The sequence below is a fragment of the Sturnira hondurensis genome, unplaced genomic scaffold (assembly GCF_014824575.4).
Source record: "Sturnira hondurensis isolate 20B ecotype Veracruz unplaced genomic scaffold, ASM1482457v3 Scaffold0000780, whole genome shotgun sequence".
Lineage (NCBI taxonomy): Eukaryota > Metazoa > Chordata > Mammalia > Chiroptera > Phyllostomidae > Sturnira > Sturnira hondurensis.
In genome coordinates, this window is record NW_028073411.1 from 18247061 (window position 1) to 18267978 (window position 20918).

General features: G+C 55.0%; 1 protein-coding gene across 1 annotated transcript in view; it reads left to right on the forward strand.

Moving 5' to 3' along the window:
• POLN (DNA polymerase nu) overlaps nucleotides 1-20918 on the forward strand; it is a 103249-nt gene that overhangs the window by 32591 nt on the left and 49740 nt on the right. Inside the window, exons 7-15 of the mRNA XM_037046936.1 lie at nucleotides 1576-1733; nucleotides 4241-4309; nucleotides 5571-5631; nucleotides 6255-6319; nucleotides 10769-10852; nucleotides 11390-11485; nucleotides 18473-18529; nucleotides 19346-19399; nucleotides 19944-20009. Of these exons, the coding sequence (XP_036902831.1) occupies nucleotides 1576-1733; nucleotides 4241-4309; nucleotides 5571-5631; nucleotides 6255-6319; nucleotides 10769-10852; nucleotides 11390-11485; nucleotides 18473-18529; nucleotides 19346-19399; nucleotides 19944-20009 (710 nt within the window). The remainder of the gene's footprint in view (nucleotides 1-1575; nucleotides 1734-4240; nucleotides 4310-5570; nucleotides 5632-6254; nucleotides 6320-10768; nucleotides 10853-11389; nucleotides 11486-18472; nucleotides 18530-19345; nucleotides 19400-19943; nucleotides 20010-20918) is intronic.

The window sequence follows — 20918 nt, forward strand, 5'->3', positions numbered from 1 at the left end:
ATTTTTATTTATGAAAATTTGTTTTATTTCTCTTTCCTGAATTCTTCAGTTTTTCTTTTTCCACGTCACCTGATTTCTAAGTATTTCTAATTTTGATTTACTTATTTTTTATAGATTTTATTATTTTCTTGATTTTTCTTACCTCATTCAAAATCTGTTGTCATTCCTGTTTCCACTGCTGGCTTTCCACCACCGCCTGCCCCGCCGTGTGGTGTTTGCCCTGGCCAGCCTCAGCACATGGGTTCCAGGAGGCATGGGGACCAGCCCCGCACCGTTCCGGGACGGCCAGGCGTCCCTCAAGGGTTTTCAAAACTACGCCTCGATAAGACTCCTTAGTTTTGGAACAGCAGAGCTTTGAAGGGGCAAATGGAAGGAGAGAGCCCTGCTGGGTCAGTTGGTGTCACCAGCCAATGCTATGTCACGTCACGCACTGCTGGCCTGGGTGGCAGGCAGCCAGCACCTGCCACCCCCTCCTCCAGAGCTCCCGCTGTGCCAGCGTGCGACTCCCAGACAGCAAACAGACACCTCGTGGCGCTGGCTGCCCCGGGGAAAGCAGATCTCTTCTCCCCGCACAACGCGGGGCTGCCAGACGGCGGCGCGTGCAAGGCGGCGTGGTCCGAGGCTGCAGGCTGTTGGGAGGCAGACCCCTCGTTTTTGTACGGCACCGGTATTACAGGGACTGGAAAGGCGGTCCGTCGGGGCTCAGATTTACTTCTTAACGCGCGAGCTCCCCAGCCTCTTATAACACCCCCGCTGTGTCTAAAATACTCTGGGACAAAAATGTCCCTATTTAGCAAGTGTTCTTATTTTGCAAAAAGCACCTTCCCATGTGTCTCACACATACACCCAGTCCTCTTCCACCCAGTTTTCAGGTGAGAAAACCTCCCAGCCTCCCAGCCTGGTCCCCTCTGGCTCTTTTCACGCATCTGGCCGTCTCACAGGATGTCCTCCCGCAGGCAGGGCGCATGCCCAGTGTGTCCAGCACCTTGTTCTCAAACACCCACCTGCCCCCCCCGCAAACCCCACGCTTTGTGATCGGCAGCTTTGGAACATGACACTTGGGTTCCCGAACACCCTGAGGTCCTGCGTGGGGTCAGGGTGGCCCGGGAAGGCCGCTCGCTGGAGGAGGGGAGGACTTGGGCAGAGTTGTCATATGGACTGAGAAGTGGGAAGAGGGGGAGGGGAGGAAGGGACGGAGGCACCTGGGGCAGCAAGGGGCTTGGGAACCCGAGAGAAGGAGAGAGGAGGCGGAGAGTGTGGCTGAGAATTCTGACTGGGATTTCGTTTAACATTTTGAGAGGTTCAAATTCCAAGTTGGTTGGGAGTCTCTACCCCTTTGAGGGTTTGGGGGATCAGTTCTCACGGAGATTGGCCTTCTGGGGCCTGGGTTTTTGGAGGCTGCTTATCGAAGTTTATAAATTCCTTCGTATCGAGAGAAAATCTCTTGGTGCTTAGCCCTGTATTTGAGCGGACGGTGATGCTAGGGTCGTGAATTTGAACCTCGAGAACCTTGTAAAGCGGAGAAAAGCACGAGGCCTCGTGATCTGAGGGTGACCTGAGGTGCTCTCCCCGCAGTGGCTGGCTTTGTGGGGCTGGATGCGAGCGTGGCCGCCTGGCTCATCGATCCTCGTGATGCTGCGCTGTCCTTTGAAGATTTGGTGGCAAAATACTTGGAAAACTCCCTCACAGTTAAAGTGAGCAGTGCACACGGGGACTCCTCAGAAACCACGGTGGTGAGTCGTTTTAAGATAAGATTTTATCGACCTTAGTGCAGCCCTAGCTTTTCTCCGGAAGCTTCCGAGACAGCGCAGCCGTGGAGAGGGGGTCGCTGGTGTTCGTTTTCCCTCGCTCAGCGCGGTGCTCTTTGCCCTGACACTTTCCAGGGGTGCCCCACCTTTGGGCGTCTCTGGGCCACACATTAAACACACAAACAGTAGTCCTGGCTGGTGGGGCGCGGCGGATTGAGCTCCGGCCTGCAAAGCAAAGGGTCGCTGGTTCAATTCCCAGTCAGAACACAAGCCTGGGTTGCGGCCCAGGTCCCCAGTACAGGACGTAAGAAAGGCAACCACACATCAGTGTTTCTCTCCCTCTTTTTCTCTTTCAATTCCCCTCTCTCTAAAAATAAATAAAATCTTAAAAAAAACACACAAGCAATAATGAAAACTGATGAGCCAAAAAGTTTTAAGTAAATTTACGAATTTGGGTTGGGCTGCATTCCTGGGCCGCATGCGGCCTGTGGGCTGCAGTTGGTCACCCCTGTCAGGTAGAGGAGGGGAGGCAGGATGGGCGGGTCCTGTCCCCCGGGCAGCTGTTCCTGGGAAAGCCCCCTCTCGGCCCGTCTTCTACACAGACCCTGGTGTCGGAGTCACCTGCTCCACGAGCAGAGGCTGCCTGTCCATCAGTCCTGGGTGCTGGTGCTGTGGCGGCTGGGCAGAGGGCCTGGGACGGCCCCTGTCCGGTGCACAGCCGCCTTCCGCACAAGTGAGGGTGCTCGCAGCTCGGGAGCCGCGCCCTGAGCCCAGCGAGAGGGAGACCCCCAGGCACCCCAGCGGGAGCCTCAGGGTCACCGTGGGGCCTGTCGCTTCAGGCCTCCTTGGTGGGAGCTCACAGCGGCAGGTCAGAAGCATGACTAATAGGTCGTGCTGGGGGCGGCAGGCGGTGATGTTATGGGTGGCAGCCTGGGGGGCACGCAGGGGGCGTTGTGAGCCTGCCATGCCTGCCACCCTGAGCTGGGGATGCCTGTGCTTGCCCTTCATCCCACACACCAGCTGTGTCTCATGGGGGCTTGGGGTCGAAATAGAGAATCCCACAGTCCCTTCATTTAAAAAGGAGGTTTGCCAGAGGGGTATGAGGTAGTTCACAGACTCCCAGGAAGAGCAGAACCAGGCTCTGAGGCCCCAGAGAGCAGGAGCCCAGGGACCCGAGGCAGCAGTGAACCACGACCTGCTTACCCTGTGTCCCTTTTGTCACCCTTTGCCCCCCGGGAGGGGCAGACCTACCCAGATTCCAAGCTGTCCCCAGACGGAAGCCGAGGTCTTAGTGCCGAGAGGAGTCCCCCACCTCAGTCTCAGCAGTCCCGGTTACAGGTGAGAGTGCAGGTGCGGGGTGTCGGCATAACGCGTCTTGTCCGAGGCCCGTGTCTGGCTCTCTGCCCTGATGTCTAGGTGCTTCCCAGGGCAACCTGTGAGTGCGCGGGGGTGGCGGTGGGGGCAGAGCACCTGGCCTGACTGCTCCCTGACCAGTGCTGGGGGCTTGTTCACTCAGCTGCCCCCGCAGGCCCGCCCCTCCGGGTCCACCTGGGAGCTCTCCCCGAGGCCTCGCCCACCCCAGCCTCACGGGAGCGCCCCGTGTGTCTCATTGTCCAGTCACGAGTCTGCGTGGAGGCCTGCGCTGCACGTGGTGGGAGGGGAAGCCTGCCGCCTAGTGCTGCTCTGAGGGCTGCGGAGAGGGCAGGAAAGGGGAGGGGACTCTGGGCGGAGAGGCAGCATGGAGACAGTCGGGGTGGCTCCTGTGGGCAGCCGCAAGGCCCCGCGTGAGGAGGAGGAGGTGCGGGGGGCTGGGCCACCAGGGGCCTCGATTCTGTCCTGGGGAGCCTCTCGCAGGCGGCAGTGTGGCGTGGAAGCGGAAGCGAATGCACTCACAGGGCCCCGCCCAGCGGTTCCTCGGGCAGCGGGGCCCAGGGCTGCCAGGGAAACCCGGGCGTGCGGGTGTGCAGCCAGCCCCGCCCCAGGTCCTGCTGAGTCCTGAGTCTGGGCCGCCCAGGGCCTGGGCTTTCACTTGGCAGACTCTGTAGCTCCAGGCGGGGAGTGAGAAACGGGCCAGGGTGGGGGCTGCGGCGGCCCCTGCTCGTTGTCCAGGTGGGAGTGGACGGCGGGTATGGTGGCCTGGCCCCTCTGCTCCTCGTGGAGGACGGAGCTGTGGGGCCCAGAGGCCAGGTCCCCATCCTCCTGTCTCTGCCGCCAGGTAATCCTCACCCTCTGGGCACCTGGCCTCTTGGTGGCTCATTGTTGGGAGAATGAGCAGAACAGAGGGCTGGGGAGAAAGGGTCAGGCACTGGGTCACTTGGGTTTGCCCAACAGCAGCTCGTCTCCCGGAAGTGACAGGTGATGCCGCAGGTGGGTGCTGTCTGCCGTGGAGAGACGCGCGTGACCCAGCTGGCGGGCACTGCTGTGAGTCATGTCGCTGTGATGACCATGGCTGCCCAGTGTGCCTAATTTTAAATTCTTTTGATTTTTTAAAGCATCAGAACACATGCGCAAACCTGAGGATTCTCTACAGGCTTACGATGGATCTCTGTTCGCAGCTGAAGGCAAGGCATCCCACCCCTTCTCGGAGCAGGCGCTCTCCCCCACTGGCCGGCCAGCTGTGTGTTACCTGCACCCACACTCACAGGAGGCGTCCCCCGGTGTCCCAGATGTGCGGGAAGCAAGCTGGGAGTGCTGGGGCCAGGTTAACCAATGTCACTCTTAAAGGGGGGAGTCCAGATGATAAGGCCTGAAGTTTTCGAAGTGTTTTCTATGGGCTAACCGTTGTAACGTTTTTAAAAGCCTCCGATTCAGTAGGAACACTTCTTCCGCTACAGTTAACGTGAAAGCTGAGAGTGCTTTTCAGTTACTGGTGACGTGGACACAGCGCCACTCACGCTCATTGCGAAGCAGAGGGCACTTGATCCAGAAGAGATGAAGGAAGGGACTGTGTGTGAGCCCAGGGGCCAGTCCGGGCTGGGGAAGCCTCCAGGCACAGGCACTGACTGGGAGTTTCCCCATCCCTGGGCTTGAAGGGCTGGCTGCTACTGGGGCCTGGGAGAGCAGTCGGCCCCACAGGGGCTGCTGGACGGGAGTCGGGCCTGGAGCTGTGGCTTCAGGCCGAGGTGTGCAGCCCACGGCGCACTGTGGGCAGGTGGGGAGAAGAGCCCCTCTTCTCTCTCCTCCTAGTGCCCGAGAGCAGAGAGGGAGCCCAGGCGACGGGGTGGAGGGCGTCAGCAGGGCGGAGGGCAGGGCGGCAGGGGCAGGCCAAGGACGTGAGGGCCGTGGGGAGGAACAGATGAGGCCGAGGCCCCTTTAGAGGGCAGCAGGCAGGAGTGGAGGAGACGGGGACTCTGAGGAAGAGCACAGGCGGTGGTCTGACCGTCGGAGGGGCGTCCCTCCCTTGGGGAGGGCGTGGCCCAGCGGGAAGGGCCCACTTGTCCCACCTTCGTCTGTGCAGTTGGTGCGGGATCAGTGACAATGCTAACCACGTTTTTAGGAGTCCAGTTAGCCCGTTCTGAAATTAAAGTGGAAGCCTGAAAGTACACGAACATGTGTATCACACAAACTGGAAAGAGTAGAGAAAATCAGGGGGGGCACGCTTTCCCATTTCTGAATACCTCCCCTAGGTCCCGGGAATGTTAATACCCTGGGACACTGGATGGACACGAGGGGCTGGGGAGGCATGGCTGCTGGGGGCGAACCAGCCCTGCCCAGTAGAGGAGTTGTCTGAATTCAGCTCACCGAAATTAGGAGGCTGTTCAGCAACGTGCAGGTAAAAATAATCATTTAGAAGTAACATTGGTATTTCTTCCTATGAAACAGGTTTACGGTTTATGGCAACTGTTTTGTACTTTGGAGCTTCCTCTGATACCGATTTTGGCAGGTAAGCTACCACGAAGGTGACGTACGGTGTCTTTCAGGAGAGCTCTACACTGCTGGGAAGGACGGCGAGTCCGAGTGTTCAGGGGCAGGCAGCGTCTCGCAGGAGCCCTGGAGGGGGAGCGAGCCCTTGGCTTTCCCTTTCAGTAGCGAGAGGCGCTGGACCAAATCGCGTCTTGGTGTAGAGGGGCCAGCGGGTTCTGACACTTCTCTCCTGTGGGGTCCCTTTTGTACTGCCCAGACCCGGGCGTCCTGGCCAAGGGACCGTTGCCCTCCTGCTCCCTGACTCAGGAGAGTGGAGCACGCGGGCGGAGCCTGCCTGGACACTGTGCATCAGCAGATGTCAACCTGCAACCCTGGGGGACTGTGGCCAGGCTCTCCCCACCCTGGCCCCTGGGCGCCCCCCTCCTCAGGTCCTGCTGGGTGGGGGAGGGCAAAGCCTCACCCAGCTCCCTTGACAGAGTGCACCTGGCTGGTTCATGTGGCCACGCCCACTGCCACCCTTGCAGGGCTCAGACCCTGGGCCTGAGGGCCCCTTTGCCTCGTGAGGCCGTGTGGCCTGCCCCCGCCCACCGTCTCTCACAGGAGGAGGCACTGATGTGGTTTTTCTCCGCCCGGTGTTTGCAGTGATGGAAAGCCACAGCATTCGGGTGAACAGGGGAGACTTAGAGAGGACCTCAGCGCTCCTCGGGGTACGTGGTCCCGGAGACCCTTTGTGTTGCGGGCACTCTCCTTCCTAACAAGTCGCCCACCCTGTGGCTGCTCTGGAGCGACTCCCCTTTCCTTCCCAGACCCAGGCGACCTGTGCCTCCTCTCTCGGAGGCCGGCAGGGTGACCCGGCGGGAACAGTCTCAAAGGCGTGCTTCCTGTGGTCGCTGTCCCGCCCGCGTGTGTGCTGGGCTTAACGGGGCTGTAGTGACCTGCGCTTGCTAGGTTCTTGCAAGGGCATTGCTCCCTAGTTTGATGACAGGGGTCGATGGGCTTCTTAGACTCTTTAAAAAGCAAAACCCTCAACGAGGGTTTTCTGCTTCTGGGAAACAGAAGTCTGGGGTGTGAGAGGGTGGAGCTGGTTGTGTAGACCTCTGCAGTGAAATCAACACCAAGTCTTGAGTCCGTAATGTGAGGATGGGCTCCGCTTCCATGTCCTTTTACTTTGCTCTCAGTGATGGTTTGTGGCGTTGACTGCACGAGTCTCTCAACTCCCGGGTCACCTCCATGCCCAAGTGCAGGCACAGCTTGTGTTACTGCTCCTGGCTTCATGGTGTTTCGCAGATACTGCGCTCCGGCACAAAGGCAAGGTTGTGGCGATCCTGTCGAGTGAGTCTGTCGGTATCAACTTTCCAATGGCATTTACTTGCTTCACGTTCTTGTGCCACATTTTAATCATTCTCACAGCATTTCAAATTTTTTCACCAAGACCTTGGCCTTGGTGACTTGTGACCAGGGATCTTTGATGTTACTGTTGTCATTGTTTTGGGGTGCCAGTAACCAATCCACATAAGACAGAGACTTTAATCAATAAATGTGTGTTCTTTTTTTTTAGATTTTATTTATTTTATTTTTAGACAGAGGGGAAGGGAGAGAGAAAGAAAAGGAGAGAATCATCAATGTGCGGTTGCCTCTTGTGTGCCCCTTACGGGGGACCTGGCCTGAAACCCAGGTATGTGCCCTGACTGGGAATTGAACCGGCAACCTTTTGGATTGCAGGCTGGCACTCAGTCCACTGAACTACACCAGCCAGGGCATAAGTGCGTGTTCTGATTGTTTCACTAATTGGCCGTTCCAACGTCTTTCTCCCTTTCCTCAGACCCCCCCTTTTCCCTAAACCACGACAATATTGAAATCGGACCAGTGAATAAGCCTACAGTGGCCTCTAAGTGTTCAGGTGAAAGGAGGAGCCCAGAAGCCTCACTTTACGTCCAAAGCTGGAAGTGATCAGCTTGGTGAGGAAAGCATGTCGAAGACCGACACAGGCCGAAAGCTAGGCTTCTTGGACAAAACAAGTAAGCGTGAAGGCAAAGGGAGCATTCTTGAAGGAAACTGCAAGTGCTACTCCAGTGAACACCTGGGACGGTTTTAGGGGTCCGGACAGATCCAGCCAACCTCAACGAGCCCCTGGTAAAGCAGCAGAGCCGATGCAGGCGCTGCAGCAAGTTCTCCAGAAGATCAGCGGGGACAGTCGGTGAAGGCGACTGCACCGAACAGCAGATTTTCAGTGGGAATGAGCCAGCTGTCCACTGGGGGAGGACACCGTCCAGGACGCTCATGGCTAGAGAGCAGACGTCAGGGCCTGGCTCCGGAGCTTCAGGAACAGTCTGGCTCTACAGGGGCCGATGCGGCTGGTGGCTTTAAGGTGAAGCCAGTGCCCATTCACTGTGAAGACCCTAGGGACTTAGGAATTGTCCCAAATCTGTTCTGCCTGGACTCTGTAAGTGCAACAACAGAGCCGGAACCCAGCACGTACCAGGGTGTCCACCCTTGGGGCGTCTCTGGGCCACATGTTAGATACACTGTGACACGTAATCACAAAAAGAATCTCATAATGTTTTTTTAACATTTATTTATTTTTACAGGGGAAGGGAAGGAGAGAAATATCAATGTATGGTTGCCTCTCGTGAGTCCCCTGCTGGGAACTGGCCCGCAACCCAGGCATGTGCCCTGACTGGAAATCAAACTGCGATCCTTTGGTTCACAGGCCCGTGCTCAACCCACTGAGCTACACCAGCCAGGGCGAATCTCCTACTGTTTTAAGTAAATTTACGATTTTGTGTTGGCTGCATTCACTGCCATCCTGGACTGCGTGCGACGCACTGGCTGCAGATTGGACACACCCGGTTTACACGGTTTACTGGGTGTTTGGAGCCCACGGTTGAGACCTACTGCTCAGACAGAAAAGACCCTTCAAAATACTGCTGCGCGTTGACAGTGTGCCTGGTCACCCGAGAGCTCTGAGGGAGGCGAAGGTTACTTTGACACCTGCTAACCCATCCTGCAGCCCACGGACCAAGAAGCAATTTCAGTTTCCAAGTCTTGTTACTGAAGAAATACATTTCTTAGGGCTATAGTGACTCCTTTCGTGGATATGGGGAAAGTAAATTGAAACCTTTTCTAGATTTTATTTGTGGAAATGATGATGAAGCTTCCCAGGAATAATAATGAGATTACCAAGGTACCAAGATGTAAAGTCAATATACAAAAATCAGTTGTATGTCTACATGTTGCCAGTAAACCAGTTACTGAAGTAAACAATGCTCTTAGAACAGCGTCCCAAAATCTTAGGTATAAACCTGTGTGCCGAGAACTACAAAACACTGATGACAGGGATCAGAGAAGCCCCTTTATGCCATATTCGTGGTTTGGAGCACTCGGTGGACTAGTGATCCCCAAATTGACCCACAGATTTAACACAGCCCCCGTCAAAACTCCCACAGCGTTTTTCATCGCTGCCAACGGCGTTTTTCTGTTCATCCCTGGGACCCCGGTGTTCAGGGCTCCAGCCGCTGCGGAACTGTCTGTGTTTTCCCGCAGTTCTGTTAGGGTTTCTTCATGTGTTTGATGTCCTGTCACTCGGGGTGTGCCTGTTCATAACTGTTGTATCAATGTGCTGTGTCAGGTATAAAATGTCATCCTTTGTCCTTGGAACCCCACTTCGGACAGAAAGCCTGTTTTGTCTGGTGTTCATGTGGCCACCCCTGCTCTGTGACGGTCCCTCTGTGCACACAGTATTTTTTTTCTTTTTTTCACTGGTAACCAGTATGTGTTTTGGGATTCAAAGGGAGTCTCTCACAGACAGCACGTGGGGGGATCTTGTGTTTTCACTCACTCTGCCAACCTCTGTCTTGAAGACTTGGCTCCATTTAGGTCTAAGTAGTTGCTGCTAAGGAGGACCTTGGGTCCGCCATTGTGCTGCGTGTTTTCTGGGAGCTCCACAGCGCTTTTGTTTCCCGTTCCCGCATCCCTGTCTTCTCGGCGTTGAAAGTCCTTCCTCGTTTCCTTTTGTGTGTATTCCACAGCCCTTTTCTTTGTGGTTACCATAGGGATGGCATCGTAACGCTACCACCCTCTAAGTCGAATGTACGGCAGCCTGACTCTTGTAACACACAGAAGCTCTGCTCCTTCGCAGCTCTGCCCGCCCCTCTGCGGTCGATGTCACAAAATCACGTTTTTATGCATTGTGTTCCCTGAAACATGAGCTAGTAATTTTTTAAATGCATTGGTTTCTTGAATTATGTAGAAAACAAGATTGGGGATAAACTGAAGTTTTAGTAATATCAGCTTTTCCACTCAGTTGTTTATGGTGTGTTTGTCTTATGGAGATCTCTCTCTCCCCCTGCAGCTGGGAGCTGCTGGCTCTGCCCTTCATCTCGGCCCCAGGCCCACCTCCAGGGCCTGGGTCGCGTCTCCATCAGCTTCTCTGTTCATCTGGAAACTTCTCCGTGTATCCCGCACCCCAGAAGGGCAGTTTTGCCCGATAAGTATCTCGGGTGACAGTTGTTTTCTTTCAGCATTTTGAATATAATGGTCTGCTTGTTCTGGCCTCTAGAGGTTTTGGTAAGAAATCTGCTTACTGTCCTACCGAGGAACCCTTGTCTCTCGCTGCTTTCGAGGTCCTCCCCTTGTTTTGTTTTGAAAGTTGGACTGTGATGGGTCTCGGGGTCGATCTCCAACAGGCCCTCTGAGTGCGTCTACCGGAAGTTTGTCGAGCTACTTGGACGTCTGTATCCATGTCTTTCATCGCTCTGAGAGGTTTTGCGCCGCGGTATCTTTGAACATTCTTGCCTCCCTTCCTCTCTCTCCTCCTCCAGGATTTCTGCGCTTGGTGGCGCCCACGGGTTCCTTGGGCTCTGGCGTGTTTCTTCAGTCTTCGTGCTTCCGTTCTGCAGCCTCAGCAGTTCCTGTGGTTCCCCCTGACTTTCCCCGTCTTCATGTAGTTACTGGGGCATCTCTGAGACAGTCCTTGCGCAGGGTCTGTCTCGCGGCTCTGTCGGCCCCGTAGCAGCAGCCTCGGTTATCAGACGACTGTCGGGGGAGCTCTGTGCTCGGGTTCAGGTGGCCCTAATTTTCCGTGACAAAGGCCCAAAGCTCAGGGGTGGTGATGCTGGCAAACTGGTGACGGGACCGTGTCTCCATCACATTCACAGTCTCGCCTCAAGGAGCTGGAGCAGGAAGCCCATTTTGTCGCAGGGGAGCAGTTTCTCATAACAAGTAATAATCAGCTTCGTGAGGTAAAGCCATGTTTTCGTTCTTTTTTTAAAAAAGATTTTATTTATTTAGTTTTAAGGAGGGGAAGGGAGGGAGATAGATAGAGGGAGAGAAGCATCAGTCTGTGGTTGCCTCTTGAGCACCCCCTACTGGGGACCTGGTGCACAACTCAGGCATGTGCCCTGACTGGGAATCGAACCAGCGACCCTCCAGTTTGTAGACCAGCACTCAATCCACTGAGCCACACCAGCCAGGGCCATTTTGGTTCTTTTATAAAGTGTACTTCTTATTCAGGGGTTAAAGGGAGATTTATTCTAAATGTATGTATCTATGCTATTGTATGTTGTTTATCTGAAAAGTATGTCAGTTCACGTTCTCACACGTTGAGAGACATTACTTCGAAGCCTTTAAGCCCAAGAACAGCAGTGAACGGGCATATAAGCACCTTGCGCTGCACAGCCGGTGTGTCTTCTCCGGCTGGCTGCGTTGCCCTGTCGGGGCACGGTGGGGTTGCTCCCATGCCCAGGACCCTCTCCATGCATGTACTTTTTTCACTAAAGATCCTGTTTGGCAAACTGAAGCTGCACCTGCTGAGCCCAGTGGAGACGCTTCCTAAGACGGGGCCGCGGAGGCACCTGTCCACGTCTGAAGCTGTGGTAAGGCTCAACAGTTGTTCCCTTTTTGCTTGACAGTTGTCCTCCTTTTTGTGGAACAATAGCGTGTCAACAGCATGTGAGAGTTGACTCTCAGACCCACCTGTGTCCTGGGCGGGACGTGCCAGCAGCGCCCATGGCGAGTGGTTCGAATTGGTCATTGCCCCCACCCCACGCTTGCTGCCTCTCTGCTTACGCAGTGGGCAGAAAGAAACAGCTCTGCTGTTGTCCAGAAGCAACCGATCAGCTCGATTCCGCAAGGGCGGTGTGGTGGGGTTTGGCTCTGAAGACCAAATTCTTGACAGTAGCATCCCAGGCTGTCCATTTCATGCCCCACAAGAGACTGGGAACGGAACGGGGCATCAGTCCTCACCTCTCCCACACTCGCTTTAGGGAACTTTAGCTGCCCTTCTCTCAGGAAGGGGAGGGTTTAAAAGGTGGCACAGTGAGATGCTGCTCTCAGAGAGTGGTGGAGCCTAGACACACATTCAGAGCCCAGGTGGTACCCCCTGTGGAGAGGCAGTGGGGCAGCGGGGGACGGGGGTAGGTGCACCAGCCTGCACCCTCCAGGCCCGTCCAGCATTTGGCTCTGCAGCAGAGGACAGTCCCCTTGCAGGCTCCCCTATCATTCTGCCCATCTGAGCCCCGGCAGGGCCCCTTGTGTGCTGCCTGTTCGCACTCCTGTCCCGCAGGGGCTCGGGGCACCCTTGTCAAGTGAGGCCCGGACTGCTGTGGAGCCAGGGTCCGTGGCAGGGACCCAAATCCATCCTCTCCCACAAGTCTCCACCCTCAGTGAATGGCCTGTCCCGCTCTGCACCCCTGGGAGCCAGCTACGGGGAAGCCAGGGCAGCAGGGCGGCCCCCATGCTCACCTGCACAACCGCGGCCACGCTCCTGGACAGCTTTGGGCTCCCTCAGGCTCCTGGTCTGTAGAAGAAGAATTGTAACAGGAATCTCCCTACGAGAGTCTTGTGAGGAGTCAGTGAGTGAGGAGGAGAGGGAGACGGAGGGAGAGAGAGACAGCACTTGGGACCTTGTCTGGCATATAAGCTCTCAAAAGCCAGTGAGTTCTGATTGTTGCTGCCAGTTTCTTCCTCTAAACCTAGGAGCCACCTTTGATCTCCTTTCGGCCTCGTCCGCAGCAGGGCTTACAGGGCCTGCCTGTGGCACACAGGCTGTGCCCACTTCTCTCTGTCTTCATTGTTGCCACCCTCACCTCCCCACCTACCTTCCTCCAGAGCTTCCTGCGCAGTCCCCGGTCTGCCTGCCGCTCTTGCACCCGGGCAGAGCCGTCTTCTAAAGCATTAGAGAAACCGCGTCAGGCCCGTGACTTGAACTCCCAGTGGGGACACCTGGAATAAAATCCCAGCTCTCGAGTGGGTCCCACGGGGCCATGGGTGTGGCTTGTCCCCTCCCTTGCCTCATCTCCTCTGCCCGCCCAGCGCCCACTGAGCAGGCGCAGCCCTGTCCTCTAGGTTGTGTGCTTAAGAGTCCCTTTCAGAAACGCCCCCTCTGGTCACTCAGAGGGCAGCAAGGCCTCAGCCACAACCCATTTCTTCACCATAATTTCTCTGCACACAGCTGGCCATCACCTAGAGTTGCCTTAGTTACTTTTTTTTGGGGGGGGGGAACATGTCTTTATTTTATTTTTCACTTTTCTATAGAGTGTCATCCATAAAACACCAGTTCAGTTCTCAGGATGGCAGCTTCCTTTGCATTTCGGGGGATGTTACTTTGTTTTTGTTTTTTTTTTTAATATATTTTATTGATTATACCATTACAGTTGTTCTATTCCCCCCCTTCATTCCTCTCCACCCGTACCCTCCCTCCCCCACCATTCTCCCCCCCCCTTAGTTTATAACCACGTGTCTCAAGTTCTTTGGATTCTATATTTCCCCCACTATTCTCGCCCTCCCCCCTATCTATTTTCTACCTACCCTCTATGCTATTTTCTGTGCCTTCTCTCCCCTTGTCCCCCTCCCACCCCCCTATTTCTAACCCTCCATGTGTTCTTCATTTCTGTGGTTCCACTACTGATCTAGCTGTCCTCTTGGTTTGCTTTTGTTTTAGGTGTGGTTGTTAATACCTGTGTGTTTGCTGTCCTTTCACTGTTCATATTTTTCATCTTCTTTTTCTTAGATAAGTCCCTTTAGCATTTCATATAATAAGGGCTTGGTGATGATGAACTCTTTGAACTTGACCTTATCTGAGAAGCACTTTATCTGTCCTTCCATTCTAAATGAAAGTTTTGCTGGATAAAGCAATCTTGGCTGTAGGTCTTTGGATTTCATGACTTGGAATACTTCTTTCCAGCCCCTTCTTGCCTGTAAGGTCTCTTTTGAGAAATCCGCTGACAGTCTGATGGGTACTCCTTTGTAGGTGACTGTCCCCTTATGCCTTAGTTACTTGCTTATCCACTGGGACGTAGGCTGCACAGAGCAAAGCTGCCCAGAGCTAGCCCTGGGGGGCTGCCGGAGGCCTGGGCTTTGCACATGGAGCACCGGACAGCAGGGGGCAGGACTCGGCTTATTGGGGAGCCTGGTGTGGATTTCAGTACACCCGGGCCCACCCGGGCAGCAGGCCCAGGTCCTGGCGAGTGGGACCTGGGGAAGCTGTCCATTTCCCCCCCGCAGTGCCTGAGTGGGGTCCTGGGCTGGCTGCTTCTCCGTTTCTTCAGCTCCCCGAAATGACAGCCACGCAGAAAGGAGAAGGGGCTCTCTCAGCACTGGGCGTGCTTTTCCGCAGGCAGAGTCAGACGGCACCCTCAGTTTTTTCCCACAAAGACACGATCCACCTAAATCATGTCCGCCTCACTCTGAGCTGGACCAGGGGCACCGTTCCCTGCCTTTCAACAAGAAACGTCTACTCAGCAGCACATGCTCGTGGTCAGATTCAGAATGAAGCCTCCTTCCCTGCACTGCCTTTCTCCCTCGCTGTGGCCTTCAGGTGGTGGGTGGCCCGGAGCCGCTCAGGGAGCGTGCCACTGTCACCCCAGCTGTGCTTTCATCAGGCTTCACCCTCGACAGTGCTAGGGTCACCGAGAAACTGGACAGAAAACAGAGCCGTCTCACGCACCCCACCCCACCACGGCCCCCCACTGTCAGCACCCCCACCAGAGGGCCTACCAAGCCTGCACTGACACGTCACCTTTGCCCGGTGTCCAGGTGCGTGAGGGTCCCTCCTGGGGCTGCACACCCCACGGGTTCGGACAAACGTGTGGTGACATGCGTCCACCACTGTAACCCCCTGCGGAGCAGTCTCACTGCCCTGGATGTCCCCTGTGCTCTGCCTGCCCTGCAGCCTGCTGGCACCCACTCATCTTCCCCCCGTCTCACGGTTTTCTCCTTTCTAGAATGTCCGGTGCTTGGAATCACACAGTGTGGGGCCTTTCCAGACTGGCCTCTGTCACTCAGTCACGTGCATTTACGGCCCCTCCAGGTCTTTTCACGGCTTTGATGGCTCGTGTCTTTTTAGTGCTGAATAATATTCCATGTCTGGATGTGACCATTTCTTTTTCTGCTCATCTACTGAGAGACATCTCATTTGCCTCCAGCTTTTGGCAATGACGAATAAAGCTTTTTAAACATCTATGCACAGGGCCCCGAGCGGGGGTGAGTTTTCAGCCCCTTTGAGTAAATGACCAGGGAGCCTGACTGCTGGGTGGGGTGGTGAGGGTGCCGTCCGTCTTGGGAGAAACCACCACGCCGCCTCCCAAAGTCACTGCACCTTCACCACGGCCCCCCAGCAGTGAGGGTGTGGTCCTGCTGCCCCTCTGCTGCCGGTACCTGCCGAGTCAGGGTCCTGGGTTCTGGCTGTTCTGACAGGTGTGTGGTGTGTCTTATAGCTGGTTGGAGGCTAATAGGCTGTCATTGTCACTGTATGCAGGTACTGGTGTTGCCGTAGTCCAAGTGACAGCAGTGAAGATGAGGCAAAGTGGGTGGATCTTCAGAGCACTTTAAAAAAATATTTATTTTCAGAGAGAAGGGAAGGGTGGGAAAGAGAGAGGTAGAGAAACATCGGTGTGAGAGAGACACATTCATTGGTTACCTCTCACACACCCCCCACTGGGGAGCTGGCCAGCAACCCAGGCATGTGCCCTGACTGGGCATCAAATTGGAGATCTTGGTTTGCAGGCCGGCACTCAGTCCACTGAGCCACACCAACCAAGGCTTTCAGAGCGGCTTTATAACAGAAAGAAACTTCTGTGAGTGTGAACGAAAGTCAGAACTGTGGGGCCATTGCTGGTTTTCTGAGTTCTGCGCCGGAGCAGAGATGGCAGTTACTGAGGGAAAAATTGGAAGGGAACAGATTACTGGGGCGGGGGTGTGAGGAGTCTAGTCTTGGACTTCAGATGGAGACAGTGACACAGATGTCACGTGAGCCATTGGGTCTATGAGGGTTCCTTGCGCTAGAGATACACACTTGGGGCTGGCCAGCCAGTCTCAGTAAAGACCTGGGCTGGCGGTCCTCCGTCCTGGCAGGAGCTTTGGAAGAACATGCATGCCCAGGCCCGTGACGGGTCCACAGCTTCAGAGTCAGTGGCTGGTCGGCCTAGTCACGGGCGTGTGAAGCTCCCCAGCTGATACTAATAGGCAGCCAGCACTGAGGACCAGAGAACAACTCGGGAACTGCCAGGGAGAAGCCAGAGCGTGCGGGTGCCGCCGCGGGGCCGCAGAGAGCACGGCGGGGGGGGGGGGGGGGGGGGNGCGGGGGGTGGGGGTGGGGGGGGGCGGGGGGAGAATGCGGCGTAGGGAGCCAGCGCGGGGAGTGGTTGATAAACTCGTGGAGCAGCAGGCAGCAGGGCACTCTGCCCGACCTCTGACCAGCTCTGGGCCTCATCCAGAGTTTGTATGGGATCAAACACTTTATCCTTTTCAAGTGTTCTCAGGCAGCTGACGGGAGACTGTGGGGAGACTGTGGTCAGAAAGTTATTTTGTCAGTAAGGTATCAGGATAAGGAGAGTTAGTTGATCTTAAGCAGGGTTTTTTTTGTTTTTTGTCTTTTGGCTAAGGATTTTCATGCACTTTCACCCCCTAGGAATCGCTTTTCTAAGAAAACAGCACGTCTGGCCAGGACTGAGTCGAGAGCCGCTGCCCCCACCGCGCCACCTGGGCAGTGCCTGCTCCCAGGAGCAGCGTCGGCGCTCCCACCTGAGCTTCCCTGGTGGCTGGAGCTCTGTCCTTGGTCTCTGCCAACAGCGGTGCAGTTCCGTGGTTGATGCCATTGCACTGAAGTTAGCACACCAGCTCTCCTCAGATTAATGTGTAGATTGAAAAAATGGTCCTAATCAAAACCTTAGCAGGAGTTTTGTGTAGAGATTGGCAAGCTGAATCCCCAACTTACATGGAAATGCAAAAAATAAGAAGGGCTGAGATGATCTTGGGCCATAGGCACGACTGGAAGGCCATGCGTTAGATATCAAGACTAACCACAAGGCAGTAGAAATGAGCAGGGATGAATCGGGACAACGCAGGGTCGTCCCAAGGACAAGCAGACAACCACGGGACCAAGACCGAGAACCCGCAAGCTAGGGACGTAAACGATTGGACCCCTGTGTCACACCATACACAGAAACAAATTCCAAGTGAATTGTGTATCAACACACAAAAAGCAAAGATTGTGGAAGATACCATAGGGAACGTCTTCGAGACCTTGAGGTCGGCACACAGGACACAGGGCGCGTCAGCCACAAAGACAGAGACTGGAGACGGGGCACCAGTGCAGCCGAGAGCCTCTGTTTGTGAAGAGACGGCACGAATCCCATGAAAAAGCAGCCCCACGGGGAGGAGACATTTCAGTACCTGTAACCGACCGAAAGAGAACCCTGTTCAGACGAGTGGTTGTGTACAAACCAGTTTTTCAAGTGGGCAAAAGACACGAAAAGAGGTTTGATGAGAGACATGCGATTCGTCAATAACTATTTGTCCACTTTCTCACTCACTGGGAGAATAGACGGTAAAACCATAGTGCGATACCAACCAGTTGACCAGGATGGCTAGAATTAAGACTGGGGGTAGCAAAACAAGCAAGAAAAGCAACTGAGGAGAGCGAGCATCACCGGGAATGCGGGGCCACTGGGCTTCCATGTGTTGCTGGTGAACTGGCCGGTGTCGGCCCTGTGGCAGGGCCATCTCGCTCCTCTGTGCCCATTTGTGCTAACCAAATTCCGTGTGCCAGCCGGCTCATGGCAGCACCCTCCAGAATAGCCAGAAATGGCAGCAGCCCACACAGCCATCCGTGGTGGGACGGGTAAACGTCATCCTGCCTTCGCACAAGGCGGCATTACCAGTGAGCCACACGCTCTACCCACAGCAATGTGGTTGAACCTTAAAGCCAGAAGGTCGAATGCAGGAAGCCATGCACCGAGGGTACCCATCCTATTCCACTGGCAACACGTCCAACAACAGGGGGAAGTGGCTGGGATGGCAGCATTCGGCGGTGGAGGGGCAGGTGGAGGGGCAGGGACCTGCTCGGGAGCCTGGAACGTTCCACCTGGGCGAACCTGAGTGTGTTTGCTTTGTGATAGTTTAACAACTTGCATTCATAGGTCATAAGACGTTGTACTTTGCTGTATGTTCCATTTTGATTTTTGCAAACTAGTGTCAAGATCCGCGATCGTGTTCTGATGCTACCTCCCTGATCGCCGTGGTTCTGTTGTTGCCTTTTGTTGCTGAACTATCAAGCCACACATCGGTGGGTGTTTTCGCAGTTCACTCTCCCGGGAGCTGCTTCACGCACCCTGGCTTTAGATTTCCCTCATTGAGATCTCAAGAGAAACCCTGTTCCCAGGTCTTGTGAGGCCCACAGTGGCCCTGCAGGGGATTTCAGGCAGGACCCTCAGTAAACTGACCTGACTGTGCGCCTCATTCTGGAAAGCGTGCTCGGCGCAGACCATTTTCTCATTAGGACTCTCTCCCGGGAAAAATAAGTGCTTGAAATGTTGGAATTAAATGGAGGAATTATCTCGGTGATGTTTATTCTCACTTTTCAGTTGAATGCTCTGCGAGACCTGCACCCGCTGCCCAGGGTCATCTTGGAATACAGGCAGGTGGGTTTTCCTTTTTGTGAGTCGGTGACGAAGGGGAATTCCGCTGTTGTCAGAGCCTGTAATGCCTGAGGTGCCCTGATGCGGTGGGTCCTAAAGGGCTTGGAGTCTGTTCACGGTGACCTGTATTAGTGCTGCGGGGGGCGGGGGGGGGGGCGCGCCCCGACGACGTGGTGCTCGGTCTCCAACCCACCCCACTCTGCACGGGGCGACGGGGGACCTCAGACGGCAGTGTCTGGGAAGCCGCCCCCCGCCCCCGCCCTGCTGCAGTGGCTCTGCGCTGTGTGGCCCCAGGTGCCCTGGTGGTGGTGCTGCTCACTGTCCCGCCTCCCCTTGGGTTCTCGGCTCGCACACCTGCGTTCGCTCCCTGTTGTTCATGAACCATGTGCATTGTTTTCACCAGAGCGGGTACCCTCCGTGCTTTATTTGCTGAACCTGTGACTTGCTGTCTTTGGCTGGGCAGCTGTCAGAGTGCTTGACACTGTCAACTGATCCTCGTCCTTGATGTAGCAAAGGGAATGCAGAGGGGCACCAGCGGGGACACCAGGCGATGGGCGGGTGGGAGTGCCCCTTCATCTCCGTGACTTGTCTGTGAAAGAATTATTCCAGAGTGACGCATTTATCCGAAGAGGGGCAGGGACTCCTTTCTGTGTGGGTCAGTGCTGTTTAATTCTGGGAGCCACACAAGGCCACCTCTGGGCCTCCCGGAGCCATCTCAGGGGCCACCCGGGGTACGTGCCCAGCACTGGATGAAACGTGGCTCTGACGCTTGCTCCTGCCTGCACAAAGAAAGTGGTCGTTTTTGTCTTTGTGATTCAGGTTCACAAGATCAAGTCGACCTTTGTAGATGGACTACTAGCTTGCATGAAAAAGGTAACTGAGGCTGAAACATAGTAGAATGTGGTTTTCACGTGAGTTGAGATGTAGAACTTTAAATTTTAGTTAATGGTGACATAACCTAATTGACCGTCAGCTGTGGGCCATGATTTTGCTGAGAGGCTTCTTTACGGAAGCCAGGGCAGGTGTGGAGGCTGGGCTGCTGACCTCGTGCGACCCCACCCAGGACTGCAGCCAATTTCTGCGGTCATTGCAGGGAGGTCTGCACCCAGAGGCCGCACAGCCTCCTGGGATGCATAGCCCATGCTCAACCCCTACAGCCTATGTCCCACGCACAGGGTTTGTAAGTGACTCAAAGACCCATGCGTCCTACTGCAGTGTCCCGTCCGTGAGGGGATGTCTCCTTGTCCACCCTGATCACACGTCAGCAGTGCCCGACACCCGGGACCTGTCGGGTTGGGGCTCAGGGCCTGTGAACGGGAGCGGGGAGGCTGTGTCGGGGCAGAGGCTGAAGGGCGCAGCACGCCTGACTCCACAGTGCGTTGTCAGAGCTGTGACGGGCCCTTTCTAACCGATGAAGGGCTCCGTGTCCTCCACGTGGAACCAGATGGGGACTGTGACCGGAAGACTTTCCTCCAAGCACCCGGTGAGTCTGCGCGCCTTGCTAACCATCAGTTTCCATTCTGAGGGGGGCCCCCATGCTGACAGGGCGTGCTTTTTCCTGTTTATTCATTCAACTAATATTTATTCAGCACCTACTGTGTTTGGGGAACAGAGAGGTGGACAAGAGGCACGTACTGTGCTATCGTGCTCGGTTAGGGAGGGGCCCCTCCCAGCCAGGGAGCTGTGCCCACAGTGCTGGGGGCACGACCGACCGGTGCCCTGTTCCCACCCCTACCGTCATTTTTCAGATCTGTGCTGAATGCGCGGCTTCTGACGCCCGGAAACGGGCGGAGCTGTCTGAGGCTCTGACACCTGCCCCTGAGAAAAACGCCGCAGATGCCCGAGTGTGGGGTGTGGGTGTAAGAGTTCTTAAAGCTATCAACTTTTTAAATGGTTTTATATTTTTGAATTAAAGACAACTCATTACTAGTTTCTCATTACAGGAACAGTTCCTTAAGTGCAGAAAAGAAATGTAAAAAAAAATACTGATGGAAGTCCCCTGGGGTCCCCCCATGAGGAATTAACTGTGGCTGCATGCCGGGGGGTGGGGGTGGGGCGGCCTCCCAGGAGCTTGGCCGAGTGCATGTGTTTATAAAATACAACTTTTCTACAAGAACGAAACTACACTTCTATTTTATGCTTTTTAACTTTATTTTAAAAGTCTTGATATTACACATCAATATGTATATGAATGTATATTTGGACTTAAATAATGGAATGCTTTAAATATACGAATTAAGTGCATGAATGATTTAAGTATGTACTGAACTGTGTGTACATGTGAACATATGTTCGGGGGAAAGAAATGCAAGGGACGCAGAAATTTAGAGGAGAAAACATGGGAGGCCTCGTTCCCTTCCGTTGTGCTGCTCGTGTCTGTCCTGCAGGTCCC